At 43.4% G+C, this 18512-nt stretch overlaps 1 protein-coding gene across 1 annotated transcript; it reads right to left on the bottom strand.

Annotated features, from left to right (window-relative positions):
• Positions 1 to 1305: 1305 nt before the first annotated feature.
• On the bottom strand, positions 1306 to 17977 carry Churc1 (churchill domain containing 1). The gene is made up of 4 exons (XM_005343233.2): positions 17828 to 17977; positions 10318 to 10453; positions 8769 to 8839; positions 1306 to 1498 (listed from the first exon to the last, which is right to left on the bottom strand). Exons 1-4 carry the CDS (start codon positions 17864 to 17866, stop codon positions 1406 to 1408), a joined length of 339 nt encoding a protein of 112 aa, XP_005343290.1. The 5' UTR covers positions 17867 to 17977; the 3' UTR covers positions 1306 to 1405.
• Between the last annotated feature and the right edge of the window lie 535 nt (positions 17978 to 18512).

Below are 18512 nucleotides of genomic sequence, written 5' to 3'. Positions count from 1 at the left end.
CAGTATCACATTCTGTTAGCCCAGTTTTACAGAAACAGGATACTGAAGTCCAGAGCACTGCTCTGTTTAAGGGCTATCTACTTCCAAAGGACAATGTGGCCTAAAAGCCAGTGTTATGACCACCAAGTGCTCTTTCATTTATGCACACAAGACATTCTATGATCCCTTTGGAGTAAATGGAACACCCTTCACTCCGAGTCCCTGGTTTCTCACATGACCCTTCCTCTAGGATAGGCTTCCATTACAACACAATCAAGTACCATGCCTCCTTAGCCTCCTAGTTTTTCAGATTTTACTTGTTTTTGAAGACCTTGGTAGTTTTGAAAGATACAATCAGTCTGCAGAACTGAACTTGTGTGTTGTTCTTATGACTACATAGATTATGGCTCTCTGGGAAAAAAACCACAGAGCTCTTCATACTGTATCATATCAAGGGTACCCGACATCAAGGCTTACTGATGGCGATATTAACCTTGATCGCCTAGCTGAGCCAGTGTTTGATAGGGTTCTCTTCCTTAAAGTCTTTCCTTTCCCTCTTTCCATGATACTTTTTTTGGGGGGCGGGGTGGGTGTTGAGACAGGGTTTCTCTGTGTAACAGCCCTAGCTGTCCTGGAACTAGCTCTGTTGACCAGGCTGGCCTCAAACTCACAGAGACCTGCTTGCCTCTGCCTCCCAAGTGCTGGGATTAAAGGTGTATGCGATCACTGCTGGGCCCATGCTACTCTTTGGAAGGAAGCCACTATGCACACAGCCCACACTGACAATGTAGAACCATCGGAAATCCACGCCCCTTCCTTCCCTTTTCTTTCCCTCCCTTATTTATTTATCCATCCATCCACCCAATCATTGCTATCAGCATGGGTATTTAGTATACACTCAGGGCTATAATTCAATATCAATTCACTTATTTTAAAATTATTTCTGTTGTGTTCACTGGTAATTCTTGTCTGACCATCCTTTAACCACTGTGGTTTTGACTTCTGTGTTTTTTGCTTATTTGTTTTGTTTTATTTGGTTGGTTGGCTATTGTTGTTGTTGTTGGGGAGGGGTTGGTAGCACAAAACACTAAGTTCATGATGTAGAATTCCTGCCCACTCCATCACTTACTTTTGCAAGGATTTCTGGATTTCTCTGACAGGAAACCAAGATCTGAGTGCAGAATGTGCACAGGCTCTAGTGGTTTTCTAGCCAAATAACCACGAGCACAGACATTTCACTCTGGCATGTACAGGGGATTAGCAGAGGAGCTCAACTCTAGGAAACAACAATTCCCAAAATTACTTTTTCTTCCAAGGAGGTAAGTCTAAGCAGAAAAAAATGAAAGAATTTTCATTATTAGACAAACCATCAGGCCTGCTATATTGCAAACCAAGTCAACATAGCTACAACAGAACCACAGGAAGCTTAGAACAACAGAGTCATTTGTCGGGGGTCATCAGGGAGAATACTGATGGTGTCTTCAGCTTTGCCACACAACAGACACAGCATGGTGTACTCCTAGAACAAGACAAAGTACAAAATTACCTCAAGGGACAGGGAGAAAGATGCTCCATAAACGACTGCCCAGAAAAGCTTTCCTGCAAGTTGTCACTGGTGATCCTGCCGCACATCAGATTAGTTCTTCAACACCCACTAGCAGTGTCTTACATTCATTCTGCACACTCCTGGAACCTTTTGTTTGTGTAAACTCTTTATCATGTACGTGAGAACGGCATTTGAAAGTACATGGCAATTTCTCACACTAAGAAATCATACATACTTTGCTTAGTGCTTCTATTTAAACTAATAAAGATACCTGGGCTGAGGCTGCATGCAGCTCAACCGGTAAAGAACTTGTCTGCTATGCACAAAGCCCTGGTTTCAGTCTTCAGCACTGCACAAACTGGGTATTGTAGCACACAGCTGTACACCAGCACTCAGAAGGTGGAGGCAGGAGGATCAGGAGTTCAAAGTGGGGGGGGGGGGGCAGGAGGATCAGGAGTTCAAAGCAAGGGGGGGGGAGGGAGGAAGAGAGAGAGAGAGAGAGAGAGAGAGAGAGAGAGAGAGAGAGAGAGGGGAGAGGAGAAGGAAGGAAGGAAGGAAGAAAGAAAGAAAGAAAGAAAGAAAGAAAGAAAGAAAGAAAGAAAGAAAGAATGAATGAATTAGGGCCAGTGAGCAGTGAGGTGGCTCAGTAGGTAAAGGGCATTTGCTGTTCCATCTTGGTGATCTGAACTTGGTGACTTTCATCCCAGGAACCTAGACAGTGGAAGAATAAACTCCCAAGTTTTGTCCTCTGACCCTGTATATGTTTCATGGCAAATATGCATATCACACACACACATAAACAGTAATTGAATAAATGAACCTTTTTTTTGTTTGTTTGTTTTGTTTTTCGTGACAGGGTTTTTCTGTGTAGCCTTGGCTGCCCTGGAACTCACTCTGTAGACTAGGTTGGCTTCAAACTCACAGAAATCCACCTGTCTCTGCCTCCCAAGTGATAGCATTAAAGGTGGCACCATTACTGACTAGCTAAAATGAACTTCTAAAAAACATGAATAAATAAAATAAACAATGAACCAGATTGGGTGTGTATTTCAAAGGACAAATTCTTATTCTTAGGATATTAAGATATTTAAACAATAGGGGTGGGTGAGGGAGACAAAATTCTCAAGCTGAAAAAGCTACCTTTATTAGCCCTGGAAAATACAAAAAAATATATTAAGTTCCCTAGCATGTCACAACTCATATTTAAACAGTTAATTGCTCAAGATTTCATCTATTTAGTATCTATGTTTTTATTAAGTTTCATGTGTCTTATGCTTAATAAATGTCTAGACTGGTGACAGAAGGGATTTTATTTTAAGCAAAATTCCTTAAGGCAAAGTCCCGTTCTTACAGCTGTCACAGATGTATGTCCTTTAAACTTTTTATTTAAAATATTTTTGTTTTGTTTAGGAAAACAAGTATCCATGTTGAATCTACTAGTGCCTCCACACCAGATGTTGCTGTCTGGAAGTGATCAGTCAAACAGTGTCTCTCAGTCTGGACAATCACTAGAAAGGACTGCAGAGCTAAACGATGACAAGGCACAAAGTTCTCAAAGAAGACAAGTGCCGAGGCTGGAGAGATGGCTCAGAGGTTAAGAGCACTGACTGCTCTTCCAAAGGTCCTGAGTTCAATTCTCAGCAACCACATGGTGGCTCACAACCATCTATAATGAGATCTGGTGCCCTCTTCTGGCCTGTGAGCATATATGGAAGGAATGTTGTATACATAATAAATAAATAAATAAATCTTTTTTTTTTTTTTAAAAAAAAAAGACACAAGTGCCTTTCCATTTCAACTGGCAAGTCCAGCAGACAGCTGCTCTTGAAGACTGTTCTTAGATTAATCAACTGGCCAACTGATTGATTTTCAGTGCTGGTACTTAGGTCCAGAGCTTTGAGCATAATAGACAGGCACCCTTCCACTGAGTTACCTCGCTGCACTCGTGATTGTAAAGTCTCCTCTACAGACCCAGTAGAAATACATACATGCTAACGCTTAGAGAATAGATACTACTCATGAGCATAAAATACAATAAAAATCTACCCTCTACAAGGTATCTACTGCTGTCAACACATCTACTGCTTGAACACATCAGACATCACTATTGGAAGACAATCGCTCACTATCACTATTGGGAAGACAAAGTGTGATGGAGAGCACTTCTAATCCCACACTTGGGAAACTGAGGCAGGAGGGTCACAAGGCTGAGGTCAGCCTGAGCTACACTGCAGCCCTTGTCTCAACACAGACAGACACATGGGGACGGTGCAGGTAGAGACAAAGGGCTGAGTTTTGGCTCAGCTGGTGGAGTGCTTTCCTTGCAAGCATGAGGACTAAGGTTTAATTGCCCAGTATGGCCCAAAACAAACAAACAAAAGAGCACTAAACAGCAACAAAATAAAATTGTTCAATTGAAAGAGAGAGATAAAGAGCGAGAGTTGGATTTTCCACTAGCCTAACCTGTCAAGTCTCCAGTGAATGCGTCCATGCTCTGCAATGTGCTGTGTGCAGTGTCAGTCATGAACAAAGGAAAGAATACACTCTGACCTTTACAAAATTAATGCTCCTGACTTGGAAAAAAAAACCTGATACAATGCCTGATCTAACCTGGTAAGATTATTAAATCAGTAAAGCTGGCCATATTTGTAACCTCTGATTTATGGGCAGCCAGGAATGTGAATTTCATTATAAGTCAGTGATTTGGAATTCAAAGCAGCTCCCCATGGGAGTATGTTACATATGTGGCAGCTAGATTCCCAGGAAAACTTTGCACAAGTCTTTTAAGTTTGTGTTGTACAAAGGCTGTGGGATCTAACCACCTACTACAGTGCTTCTGTGGGAAAGTAAGCTAAGATGCTAGGGACACAGGGCCCTGTGAGATCTGGACACTTTTACAAACCTGGCCACAGGCCCCAGGCATTCTTAGGGAGGCTCGAGGACTAGGAGCAGCCATCTGGGGGAAGGGTGGAGCAGATGGACTCTCCCAAGTGCTCACTCAGAGGCCCTTGTTCTCTAACCTGCTACATCTTTCTAGCCCACTGAGGAATAAAGGCTGTCGTCTCCCATCCCTAGCCACTGCCCCCAACTCACCCACATGAACACGCCATCCATTTAAGGGCTTTTGTCAGATTTCAAAGATTTCAGTCATGTGTAATATATTCCTGGTGTACTCTGTACTTCCCTCTCCATCTCGCCCTGTTTTGCCATTAGAAAACATTAGAAAACAGGAACAAGCATGAGAGAAAGAAGCAAAGAAGCAGTTAAAATCTATTTTAAGACACAGAAAAAAACAGTGAAGCAGACCACAAGAAAAGAAACACTTAAGGAGCCGAAGGTGAACAAACCCAGATCAGGAAAAGACAGTGAGAGAGTTACAAACACCGACAGCACGGGAGGAAGAGGGCTGCAGAAGAGCTGCAGGACAGGAGCTTTACTCAGATGAAAGTGAAGGCCACTTTACAGAGAGTTAGAGGAACACGGAAATAGGAGAGTTGTTAGAGATATTCAAAACTGAGCGCGGTGGCGCAGGTCCCTAATCTCAGCACTGAGGAGGAGGGGGGTAAGGCAGGAGACTCTCCAGTGCTACACAATGAGACACTACCAAAATAGGAAAAACAAAACAAAACTATTCAAAAAAAAAAAAAAAGACAAAAACAAGTAAAGAGCTGCTTCCAGAATGGATCACAGAAACAGCTGAGTGAAACAAATAAGTTTAAATTATTTTTAGCAAGGTAAGAAAAGCTAAGCATGTTTAATGCAATTTTTATTTTATTTTTTTATGTTTTTGTTTTTTGTTTTTCGAGACAGGGTTTCTCTGTGGTTTTGGAGCCTGTCCTGGAACTAGCTCTGTAGACCAGGCTGGTCTCGAACTCACAGAGATCCGCCTGCCTCTGCCTCCCGAGTGCTGGGATTAAAGGCGTGCGCCACCACCGCCCGGCTTAATGCAATTTTTAAACTTTTTGATTTGGTTTGGTTTGGTTTTTGAGACAGGGTTTCTCTGTGTAGACCTAGTTGTCCTGAAATTCACTCTGTAGACCAAGCTAGCCTTAAACTCACAGAAATCCACCTGTCTCTGCCTCCTGAGTGCTGGAATTAAAGGCGTGAGCCACCATTATTAAATACTTTTTTAAAAATTATGTGCATTTGTGTGTGTTGCAGATTAATATATGTAAGGGCAGTGCTCACAGAGGTCAAAGGAGGGCATCTGGATAGCCTTAACATAAAATTTCCAACCTAGCAAAGATGCTGGGGACAGTACCATGTGATCCCTCAGGATATGGGGTAGAGTAGCATTCAATAGAAGGAAGGAGAATCCTCCTCCAATGTGGAACACTATTTTACATGGGGTATGTATGGAAGAGTCGCGGGAAATGAGTGAGAGAAGCTGGGCCAACTACAGTCTTGAGGTAAGGAGCCTGGACATGTGTTACAGCAATGATGGCTGCCAAAGGCCAGCAGGCAGTATAAAAGAATCATTTTTAAAAAACCATCTGATGGCTAAGTATAGGATGTGGGATGAGCAAGAACAGATGTTGATAACATAGGACTGGAGGTAAAGCCCAGTGCAAGAGATTCTGTTTGCAGAGAACTGGAAATTAATTAGGCGTTATGACTACAAGCCATCTCCCTTTTCCTTTTCTTGCTTCTACCCAGAGTAATTTTGGGGGCTGTTTGAAGGTGGTTATACTCAGTCATAAAGGAAAATGAGCTGGACTTTGGTCTCAGGGAAGTGCTTTACAACAGCTCTCTCAGGACTAACCGGGCAATCTCAATATCCACTCAAAGACCTCATGTGCACTTAAGAGAGTTGTAAACACCCGCTTCCTCTCACAAAGACAGAGCTAGAGGTTTCTAAGCTTATAAAATGCTCACTCTTCTTTGGTCTCTGAGATTTTGGTTTTGCTATAAGTTACATATATCATATAAATATTTTAAGGCATAAATTTTGGTTATTAAAAAGAGTTTTATGGTCATCGGGCAGTGGCGGTGCACATCTTTAATCCCAGCACTTGGGAGGCAGAGAGGCAGATGGATCTATCTGTGAGTTTGAGGCCAGCCTGGTCTACCGAGCGAGTTCCTGTCTGGGGTGGGGGTGGGGGTGGGAGAGTTATAGTCAAGATGTTTAGATTAGCCAAAATATCTCAGATCAGACCCTGACATATGTGATTGCATATGTATGTTCCTCTTTCCATTTAAAAATATGAACGACGGACTAGAGATGGCTAGGCAGTTAAAGGCACTTGCTATTCCTGCTGCTCTTGCAGGAGACCTGGGCTCAGTTTCCAACCCCTCACACACCAGTTCATATGCGTGACTTCAGTTCCAGGAGATTTCGTCCTCTCTTCTGGCCTTCATGGGTACCAGGCACAGATGTGGTACATACGTGCAGGCAAAACACTCATACACATAATAAAAATAAGCAAAATTTAGGGGATGGAGAGATGGCACAGTTATTAAAGTAAGAGGACCTGGCTCCAATTCCCAGCACCCATATGGCAACTCACAGCTGTAACTCCAGTTCCAGGGGGATGGATATGACACCTTCTTCTGGCCTCTATGGGCACTGCATGCACATGGTACATAGACATACATGAAGGCAAAACACTTACACACATAAGAGTAAAAACAAATCTCAAAAAATTTTAAAAATAAGTAAAACTTTAAAAATATGAGTAGAAGGTATTATGCTATTTTATGGTTTTGCTGTAGCTGATTACATTTTATTTTCCTAAATAAATACTATCTAAATTTGAATGACTTAAAAAAATTCTCTTGGCTGTTTGGAGTCTAACCTGATACTCTTATATTGTGGATAAATACACAGTTCACACAAAGCCAGTTTAAAAATTGAAAACAAGGGCTGGAGAGATGGCTCAGAGGTTAAGAGCACTGACTGTTCTTCCAGAGGTCCTGAGTTCAATTCCCAGCAACCACATGGTGGCTCACAACCATCTATAATGAGATCTGGTGCCCTCTTCTGGTATGTAGGCACACATGCAGACAGAACACTGTATACATAATAAACAAATAAAATCTTTAAAAAAAAAATATTGAAAACAATAACCGTAAGGAAGACCTCTGGGTCCTGGTTTGTCCAGAGCTAGGTCCCGCTGATATTGGGATGTTTGTCCTGACCATTAGACCTTCACCAACCATGGGCCTATGCTAGAGACTAGAGCTCTTCAGCGTTCTCCTGACTGCAGGAAAACTAACATAACAAACCCCTTTTCTCTAGTGATTCTGCTTTGCTCCTCCATCCTTGATAGAGCTATCTTTCAAGTTAGCTTAACAAATTATATATTTTAAAAAGGCTTAGTATACTTGAGAACGAACAGTTCCTCAAGTCCACATGCCAACTTGGGTATAACCTCCTTATCAGATTTTCATACCCACCAAGTGGACAGGACAATGCCTGGAACTCACTCTGCAGACCAGGCTGCCCTTGAACTCAGATATCCGCTTGCCTCTGCCTCCTGAGTGCTGGGATTTAAGGTGTGCGCTGCTACTACCACTACCACCCACTGCAGAAAAGGCACCACTGTTGTGATCTCATACAAACCCATACTGGCAGACTAGAGATGGCTTGGCAGTGAAGAGCATTGATGCTCCTGCAAAAGACCCAGGTTCGGTTCCCACCACCCACAAGGTGGCTCACAACCATCTGTTACTCCAGTTCCAGGGAATCTAGAACCCTCTTCTGGTCTTTGTGGGCACCAAGTATTCACAAGGTATGCACACATGCACACACACACACAGACAAACACACATACACAATAAATATTTTAAATCTTATTTTTAAGAAAGAACCCATACGGGGCTGGAGAGATGGCTCAGAGGTTAAGAGCACTGGCTACTCTTCCAGAGGTTCTGAGTTCAATTCCCAGCAACCACATGGTGGCTCACAACCATCTAGGATGAGATCTGGTGCCCTCTTCTGGTGTGCAGAATACTGTACACATAACAAATAGATGAAACTTCAAAAAGAAAGAACCCATACATAGTAAGCTAATTAAATAAAATGACAGGACTGAAATATCATTTATAAAGCACATATTTTGATTTGTGATTCCTGTGGGGACGCACAGATCCACCCATGGTTAAGGTTTCCCAGCTTACACAAGTAAAGTCAGGGGTGGTTTCCACTAATAATTGTTAGTACTTCATTACAAAAACTGTGCGTAGATGCTAGAGGGTACTTTTAGTCTTTGTCCCACGTCAATAATACCCACATATACATTACCTGAAATTCATCCATGATACTGAACGTATACTCATGTCTGGCTACTACATGATGACAATTCTTACACAGATCTGTCAAAACAAAGACACATAATGAAGTCTGGACAAGTTTCTTAAAACAATGAAATTTCTAGTCTTAGCACACAATGCTTAAAAGGAATCTTAACTCTGTCACATTTAACACAGCAGGAAACACATTAGGGTGCTGACCTTAGGAAATCCAGATTCGATCACAACATTACCTAATTAGGACCTGAACTCAAAGGCTCAGTGTATACACATGAACTCCCTCTGAAAGCTGCCTACAGAAATCAATACACAGATACTTAGATGTCATTTATTTACCCATTTACTTTTGGGGCACTAGGAACTGAACGTAGAGCAGGCACTCTACCACTGACCTACGTTCCCAGTCTTCTTGTCACTTTTCCTGTTTTGCTTTGTTTGTGACGGGGTTTCTCGGTACGCCCTCGCTGTTGTGGACCTTGTTCTGTACTGGCCTCGAACTCACCGACATCTGCCTGCCTCCTGAGTACTGGGGTTAAAGGTGTGTGCCACCACCTCCTGGCTCTTGTCACTTTTTGGGTTAAGTTCTCACTAAATTGCCCAGATTGGCGTTGAACTCACTCTGTAGCCCAGGCAGGCCTTGACCTTTCAGCCTCCTGAGTAGCTGGGACCAAGCTGGCAAGACTGAGTAAAGGCGCTTGTCACCAAGTAGCTGGGACCAAAGGCCTGTGCTAGCAAGCTTAACATTGTGTTTTTTAAAGAGTGGACCCATCTGGCTACACAAATGCTGTTATTCTCAGGAAAGAGAGTAAGTGGGCAGCTACGCCCAGGCATCAATAAAACCAGGTGGCCATTAAAGTGATGGTAACATTGGATGGTAACAAAATAGCCTACTAAAAATAATTTAACATAAACAAACTGTGGTTACTGTATGCCAGGTATCTTTCTTTTTAGCTGTTCATATAATATCAAATTCAATGAGACATAATATTATGTTCCCCTTGTCAGGAAACAAAAACACACTGTGATTAAGTAAACAGACAACTACAGACATAGGAGGTTTGGAGCCAGAATTCCTAACACAAGAATGTGGCCCCAAACCACGGCGCTTACCTACTATGCTCTGTTCCCTCCACAAAATACACCTTAAAGGAGACACAAATTTTAAAGGCAGACAAAAACAAACAATAAACTTTCTGCATGTATCCCATTTAAGGTGATATAAAGTCTTTACCACTGTCTGGGTGTGGTGGCACATGTCTATAATCTCATTGCTGAAGAGGCAGGGACAGGAAGATCACAATTTTAGGTTAGCCTGAGCTACAGAGCAAGCAAGACCTGAATCTCACCCTTGAGTTATCTGCAGTTCTTCAGTGTGGAGATGCTGGCTGGGTAAAGGAGGAGGTCCTACCTGGATTTTCCTCTCAGTAACTATACCCTGCAACACGACACTGGCCGTGCCCTTGGAACACTTGTGCGGCACACCAGCTTCTGAAAGCTGATACCTGCCAATGGCTTTGCATTTCAAAAGAAACTCAACTTACGATCATAGGTAACTATTTCTTCTCCATCTTCTTCTTTCAGGGATCTGTTAGTGATCAGCATAAAATCCAGCTTATTGCACACCGCACAGCCTGTGAAGTTCAGCAAGAATGATCCATTCTCCAGACAGGTGCTCCCCTAAAGTATTACATAGGAATTTTCTTACACTTTGAAAACTTTGATGAAACTTATTAATAGGCCCAAAATCTTGACAGGCAAAAGACACAGCCAGAAGATACCTGCTTGAAGTACATTTCTGTTTGTTTTAGACAGGATTTCTCTGTGTAGTTTTGTAGCCTGTCCTGGAACTCAGTATGTAGACCAGGCTGGCTTCAAACTCAGAGATCTGCCTGCCTCTGCTTCTCAAGTGCTGGGATTAAAGGAGTGGGCTACCACCACCCTGCTTGAAGTACATTTTTAAGTAACCAGCTTAGGTGCAATCCCTGTACCACAAAGCAAACAAGAATAAAAGAGAACTAAGTCCAAATAGTTAGAAATAACAAAGAAAAACATTCAATATAAAAAAGAAATTAGAACATTTTAGAGGTACTTTTAAAGGACCAGCCATAAAACTAGAATTAAGATCCCAGCACTTGAGAGACAGAGGTCTCTGTGAGTTTGAGGCCACCCTGGTCTACAGAGTGAGTTTCAGGACAGCCAAGGCTACACAGAGAAACTATGTCTTGAAAAAAAAAAAAAACTAGAATTAAGTCAATCAAAATAGAAGCAATGAGATAACTGTACAGCTAAAGATAACTGTACACACTGAAACAGCTTCCACTCAAGCATTTATTAACACCACAGAATAGCGGCAAGTATCCCAGCTATGACTTTAGTCTTTAAGAGTATATGGTACTGAGGCAGAGAAGGTTAGGTGCTCCAGTGGACCAGACCGACACAATGGTGGTCAAGGAGCAGAGGCTTCTGCTTTAGCATAAACAACTAAACAGATTCCTGTCTCGGAGACACATCTCTGCTAAGATTCTGTTAACACCTATTTTACAGATTCTAATACAGTTCTAAGCAATACTGATTGTTTCTGTTTTTTAAGGATGTATTTTATTATTGTGGTAAGTGCTGTGCATGGGCCAGCTGCATGTGCAGAAGTCAGAGGAGCACTCCACGGAGTCCTCCACCCTTATGCTGGTTCTGGGTATCGAACTTGGGTCAACAGGCTTGAACAGCAAACTCTTTAGCTATTGAGTCGCTCTCTCTGCCTGGTTGGGCATTTTTAATAGTTAATGTGATACAAAAATCATTCACAACATTTCTCCAGAGCATCTGTGTATCTGATGCCACAGAGAGCTCCAGGGATGACTCAGGGATGAGCCAAATGTGTTAGTTTAGAAGAGCCACCTTAAATGAGTCTTCCTGGTTCCCACACCACAATTAATCTCTTACCCCTGTATATTAAAGAAGAGATTAGTATTGGAGGAGGAATTAAGATATGACTATATGGGATTGGAGAGATGGCTCAGTGGTTAAGAGCACTGGCTGCTCTTGCAGAGGACCTGGGTTCAATTTCCAGCATCTACATTACAGCTCACAACTGTCTGTAACTCCAGTTCCAGGGGATTCAACACCCTCATACAGGCAAAACTTCAATACACATTAAATAAATTTTAAAAAAGATATGACTATATAGTTAGATATAGATACTTACTTAAAATACTTTGAAAAAAAAAACAAATTTTAGAATTGTAGACTTTCAGCTATGAAGAACTAGTGAATCTACACATTGTAAAGGTCAATGAGCTGGGTTTTTTTTTTTTTTTTTTTTTGTCAACTTAACACAAACAGATCTGGAAAGAATCTCAATTGAGGACCTGCCTCGATTTGATTGACCCGTTGGCATGTCCTGTGGGGCATTTCTTGATAAATGGCCAATGTGGGAGGGCCAGTGTGGTGATATTTTATTTGTGACCTAACAAACAAAGCTTGCCTGAAAATCAGAGTGCAGAGCTAGTTAGCCATAGAGGCTAGGCAGTGGTGCACACACCTTTAATCCCAGAGACAGAGGCAGACAGGGGTCTGTGAGTTCAAGGCCACCCTGGGTTACACAAGGTTGAATCTTGTCTAAAAGAGAAACAGAGCTCACACAAAGGTGATCCCAGCACTAGGAAAGTAGAGACAGGAGTGAAATGGCTGGGTGGAGAGAGGAATGTAAGGCGGAAGGAGACAGGAGCTCGGGGCAGTCTGAAGCTTTGTAGGGACAAAATTGTCCCTTTGGTCTGAGCACGGTAGAGGTAAGAACTCTGTGGTGGCTGACCGCTCTGTTTCTCTGATCCCTTCAGCCTTCACCCTGACAGTTTGACTCCAAGTTTTTGTTATTAAGACCAATTAGAATTTGTGCTACAGGCCAGCACACCATGGGCAGTGCCACCCCTGGGCAAGGTGGTAGGTTCTGGACTGTGTAAGAAAACAAGCTGAGCAACCCATAGGAAGAAAGGCAGGAAGCAACATTTCTCCATTGGTTCTTGTCTGACTTCCTCCAAACACAAACTCTGGGACAGGTAGGGTTTCTCTGTGTAGCCCTGGCTGTCCTGGAACTCACTCTGTAGACCAGGCTGGCCTCAATCTCAGAGATCCACCCACCTCTATCTCCCAAGTGTTGGAATTAAAGACATGAGACACCACCGCACAGCTTCTATTCTTATCTTCTATTCTTATTCTTTAAAATATGCCATGTTGCATACCCACACATATACATGTAACTAAAAATAATAAAAATAAATCTTTGAAAATATATGCCTGACCTTAAAAGAACCCCAGTTAATTGGAAGAATCCTGATTCTGGAAAAAGAATTTCCTTCTAAGAATGGGAATTAAGTAGGGATTCTAAATGGCCACTGAGCTTCAACTGGACAAAGCTGTCCTGAGTTCCTTCAGAGCTCTCCATCCCGTATCTGAAGCTACATGGGAAACTCTTCTGTCTACCCACTAGCTATTTCTAAATATGTCTTCTCAAATGTCAAAGAAACATTTACTTCTTTCTCATGACAGCCCTTTAATTATTTAAAGCAGAATAAAAGCAAAAGAATGCTTCAGAATGGCACTTTCTAGGCAGCCCAGAGCTTCTCTGTGCTCTGCTCAACTCTGACAGTCTCTGTCATTACATCTCTGTATTTATTTGGGGGCACACACCTGAGGATGGAACTTGGGTCGTCAGGCTTGGCAAGCAAGTACCTTGACCCACTAAGCCATCTTGCCAGCCCAGTGCATCTCCCTTTTAATCTGTACTATCATTTCACTCTGAATAAAGTTATCTTGCTACTTGGGGGGAGGGGGGATAAACCAATAATCTGTGTGTGTGTGTGTGTGTGTGTGTGTGTGTGTGTGTGTGTGTGTGTGTTTGGGTGTTTGGTTTTTCGAGACAGGGTTTCTCTGTAGCTTTGGGGCCTGTCTTGGAACAAGTTCTTGTAGACCAGGCTGGCCTCTAATTCACAGAGATCTTCCGGCTTCTGCCTCCAGAGTGCTGGGATTAAAGCATGAGCCACCACAGACTGGCTAATCTCTCTTTTTAAAAGATTAATGTGTCCTTGTCTGTGTGTGTGTGGTGGGGGGGTATGTATAATGAATGCAGGTGCCTGAGAAGGCCAGAGGAGGGTACTGGACCACCCCTCCTCCGGGAGCCAGAGTTCCAGGCTGCTGTGAGCAGCTGACCTGAGTGGTGGGAACTGAACTTGGAGTCTCTGCTGCAGCATTAACCGCTCTTGACTTCTGAGCCATTTCTCTAGCCCCTAATCAGCTCTGTTAACAAGCTCCACAGGGAACTTTCCCTCACAGTTCCCAATGTGCAATGTTCATTAAGACTCATAAAAAAACCTTTCTAGATAATAAAGCATAAGCTAAAACACAATATAGAAAAATAGTAAAATCAGAAACATACAAAATAACAAATACAAACTGCAGAACCACCAGTCAAGTAAAAAACACTTACATTCCAGAAACTTCTCCCTTGTTCTTTTTGTTTAAAAAATTGTCTTTATTTTACATATGTGAATGCCTGCCAGGTACTCATGGAAGCCAGAAGAGAAACTGGAACTGGAGTTACAGACAGTTGCTAGCTGCCATGTGGGTGCGGGAAACTAAATCCTGGTCCTTCTCAACAGCACCAACCACTGAGCAATCTCTGGTCCCTTATATGACCACTCTTGAGCATAACGTTCAGCAGCCATCAATACAATGACTTTACAGTAACTTCTTGCTTTACAACCTGGTTTTAGCAACCAGGAAATTCTGACTATACTTTAGTTGGCTTGATTTAAAATTGCACTTCATGTGTTCTTTATCAATACAGCCAGACTAAAGTCAGACCAGTGTATCTAACTCTAGTGCTTTCGTTGCCCTAACTCAGGGTTCCTCAAGGTCAGCACGACTGACACTAGGGCATACAGTCCTCTGTATTAATAGCTGTCCTGTGCATCGATGGCAGCAGGATAGGTGGTCTTTACCTATGAGATGGCCAATAGTTCCTTCATTGTGACAATCAAAACGTCTCTAGCCGGGTGATGGTGGGGCACAGCTTCACTCCCTGCACTTGGGAGACACAGACAGGCGGACCTCTGTGAGTTCAAGGCCAGCCTTCCACAGGGCAAGTTCCAGGGCAGTCAGAGCTACACAGAGAAACCCTTCTTGAAAAACAAACAAACAAAAGTCTCTGGATACTTCCAAAAGCCCCTGGGAGGGCAAAGCCATTCTCACCTGAGAGCCAAACAGAGTTAACTCACTTTCATGACTCTATTTTTTTTTAAATATTTATTTATTTATTTATTTATTATGTATACAATATTCTGTCTGTGTGTATATCTGTAGGTTAGAAGAGGGCACCAGACCTCATTACGGATGGTTGTGAGCCACCATGTGGTTGCTGGGAATTGAACTCAGGACCTTTGGAAGAGCAGGCAATGCTCTTAAACCACTGAGCCATTTCTCCAGCCCCCTCATGACTCTATTTTTATATTCCCTTTTAGGGACACGAGTTCTGCTCTGGTCTTTATTTCAAATAATGACCTTATAAACATTCTTTTTTTTTTTTTTGGTTTTTCGAAACAGGGTTTCTCTGTGACTTTGGAGCCTGTCCTGGATTAAACTTTTTTTTTTTTTTTTTTTTTTTTTGGTTTTTCGAGACAGGGTTTCTCTGTGGCTTTGGAGCCTGTCCTGGATCTAGCTCTGTAGACCAGGCTGGTCTCGAACTCACAGAGATCCGCCTGCCTCTGCCTCCCGAGTGCTGGGATTAAAGGCGTGCGCCACCATCACCCGGCTGGATTAAACATTCTTAAACACATTGCCAGATATGTATATGCATCTTTCTAGAATAAGCATTTTGGTGTCTTTTCATGTACATTTAAATTTGATAATACTAATTTTTTATAAACCAAATAAATGGTTGTACAACATGAATGTGCACATCATATAACAATCTCAAGATTGTTATATATCACTATATATATGAGACTTGCATATCTCTCTCATTTACATATGAGAGAATATATGTGCATATATATGAATATCATATATATGTATATATGAGAGAGACTGTTTTGTTTTTTGTTTTTCAAGACAGAGTTTCTCTGTATAGCCTGGTTGTCCTGGAAGTCACTTTGTAGAGCAGGCTGGTTTTGAACTCTGTGATCGGCCTGCCTTTGGGTCTAAAGTTCTGGGCATGCACCACCAACACTTCACAAAATATTAAGAGAAAGAACTATGAATATGCTTTACTTCTCAACCAAACCAAGAAATCCTTCATCTTGTTATTTTCCCTGGGTTCTTTCTCCTCTAACTTAACAATCACCCGAAAGCCACCTTCTTTGGCTGTAAAACATTGCAAACCTATTCCCTACCAGCCTTTCCTTCCACTAAGTTCAAATCACGATGTGTCAATCATATTCCCCCAAACTATAAGTTCTTAAAGTGCCCTGTGAATCATTCTTTTACAGCAGTAGGTCTTCTCACCCTTCCTAATGCTGCGACCCTTTAACACAGTGCCTCCTGTTGTGATGATTTCCAATCATAAAACTACTTTGTTGCTACTTCATAACTATAATTTTGCTACTGTTATGAATCACAATGTTAAACATCTGTGTTTTCCCATGGTCTTAGGCAACCCCTGGGAAAGGGTTGTTCGAACCCAGGGGTCAAAACCCAGAAGTTGACAACCACCGCTTTACAGCCTAGCCAAACAATCTGCCTATACATAGCAAGGTGCAGTAAGTATTCCCTAAAAGAATGAGGAAAGTCAAGCCTGACAGAAACAAAGACTTAAAGGCTGGGCGTAGAGTGCTTGCCTGGCAGGTACCGGCTCTGGGTTGCATCCTCAGTACAGAGAAGGGAAGGAGAAAGGAAAAGACAGGAGGCTAGGAGGGGATTTCTCGGTCTAGTCTCGGCTCTCATACTTGGGTAAGTGGTGGCTCCTCTCTGGGAACTGTTCTACCATCTTCAGATGTGGATTAGTAACGAATTATAGAAATGACTGCAATCGAAGAGAGGGAGGAGCGATAGCTAACATGAGCCAAGGGGTCAAGACCATGATGGGGAAAGCTGGCCCGAGTTAGTGGGAACTTACTCATACTGGACTGACAAATAGGACTGAACGGGGGCCCCCGAAAGCAGGTGACAATGGTGTGGCTTGGCAGTATGTGGAGCCACCGGCAGTGGGGCCAGGATCTAACCCTAATACAAGAACTGACTTTGTGGAGCCCATTCTCTACGGAGAGATACCTTGCTCAGCCCGGCGGAGGTAGGGGCGGGGTGGGAGTGGGGATGGGGAGCGGTGTTTTGGTCCTGCCTCAAAGAGACTTAGTTGACTTTCCCAGGGGAGGCTTTACCCTCTGAGAAGCAGATGGTGGAGGGGTATGGAGGGAATGGGAGGAAAGGAGGAAGAGGGAGCTGGGATTGGTACGTAAAAAAAAAAGTTTTTTTTAAATTACACACACACACACACACACGCGCGCGCGCGCGCGCACAGAACAAGAGGCTGGGGTGTATGCACTTCAGCTGGTGGGAAGCTAACCTAACAGGCACCAAACCCCGGTTCTATCCCTAGTATTATATAAATTGGACGCAGTGACGCACGCCTGTGATGCTAGCGTTCAAGACATGGAAGCAGGAGGAATAGACGTTAAAGACCATCCTCGGCTACATAGTGAGTTTGAAGCCAGCCTGGGCTACACGAGACCTGTCTCAAAAAAGTGGGTTCTAACATGACCTCCGAGGTTCATCCAGAGCCAGGATTAGATAAAAGAATTCCATCAAATCGAGCCGGAGGATGAAACAGGGATGACCGTGAAGGGCTGAGGGGCTGCTGTCAACCCGGGTCGGGGGTGAGGTTTCTCGGTTGTCCCCAGAAACTCGGGAGAACCGGAAGGACCGCTGACGTCAGCCACCAGGGAGGGTACCAGCCGCCCGGAGACCAGGGTCACCGGGTTGACAGGACTGCAGAGGGGGCCTGGCCTGTCTAGGAATGTCGGCCGAAGACCGGGCCGGGAAGGCTCTCCGCGCCCGCTTGCTCACCCGATTGGGGTACTCCTTCTTCACACAGTCCCCACACATCGCCACACCGTTCGCGGAGAACGTCCCCCAGCGACTCCCGGAAGAGGAAACCTCGCGAGAGCTGAGACTTGGGTCACCGCCGCAGGCGTCCTAAATACTCCGCGCTGGCTCGAAGTGTCCGCCCATAGCAACGGTTGTTAGGCGGGGCGAACTGTGGTTTCCCCGGCGACGAGGGTGAACGGGTGGTGGTGCCCCTGTTTAATCCCAACACTAGGGAGGCAGAGGCAGGTGGATCTCTGAGTTCGAGGCCAGCTTGGTCTACAAGAGCTAGTTACAGGACAGCTAGGGCTTTTATACAGAGAAACCCTGTCTTGAAAAACAAAAACAACCCACTGGACGGGTTGTGAGTTCAAGGCTTGCTTTATGAGTTCGAGGCCAGCCTGGTCTACAAGAGCTAGTTCCAGGACAGCCAGGGCTGTTACACAGAGAAACCCTGTCTTGAAAAACTAACCAAACAAACAAACAAAACACCCCCTCCTCTAAAAAAAAATCTGAGGACTCAAAGATGTGTCTAAATGGGGAAGCCAGTGTGAGGCTGGGCAAATTTCTAATATGCATCTTCTTGAAGTCTGATTCTCTAATTTAAAAAAAAGTGAATCGCAGTACAAGAAAGGGAATTGTTTATCCTTGCTTCCATTTACTCCGG

This window comes from Microtus ochrogaster, chromosome 1 (genome assembly GCF_000317375.1).
Source record: "Microtus ochrogaster isolate Prairie Vole_2 chromosome 1, MicOch1.0, whole genome shotgun sequence".
NCBI lineage: Eukaryota > Metazoa > Chordata > Mammalia > Rodentia > Cricetidae > Microtus > Microtus ochrogaster.
The sequence above is the reverse complement of the archived record's forward strand: the minus strand, read 5'-3'. Positions and strand labels throughout refer to the sequence as shown.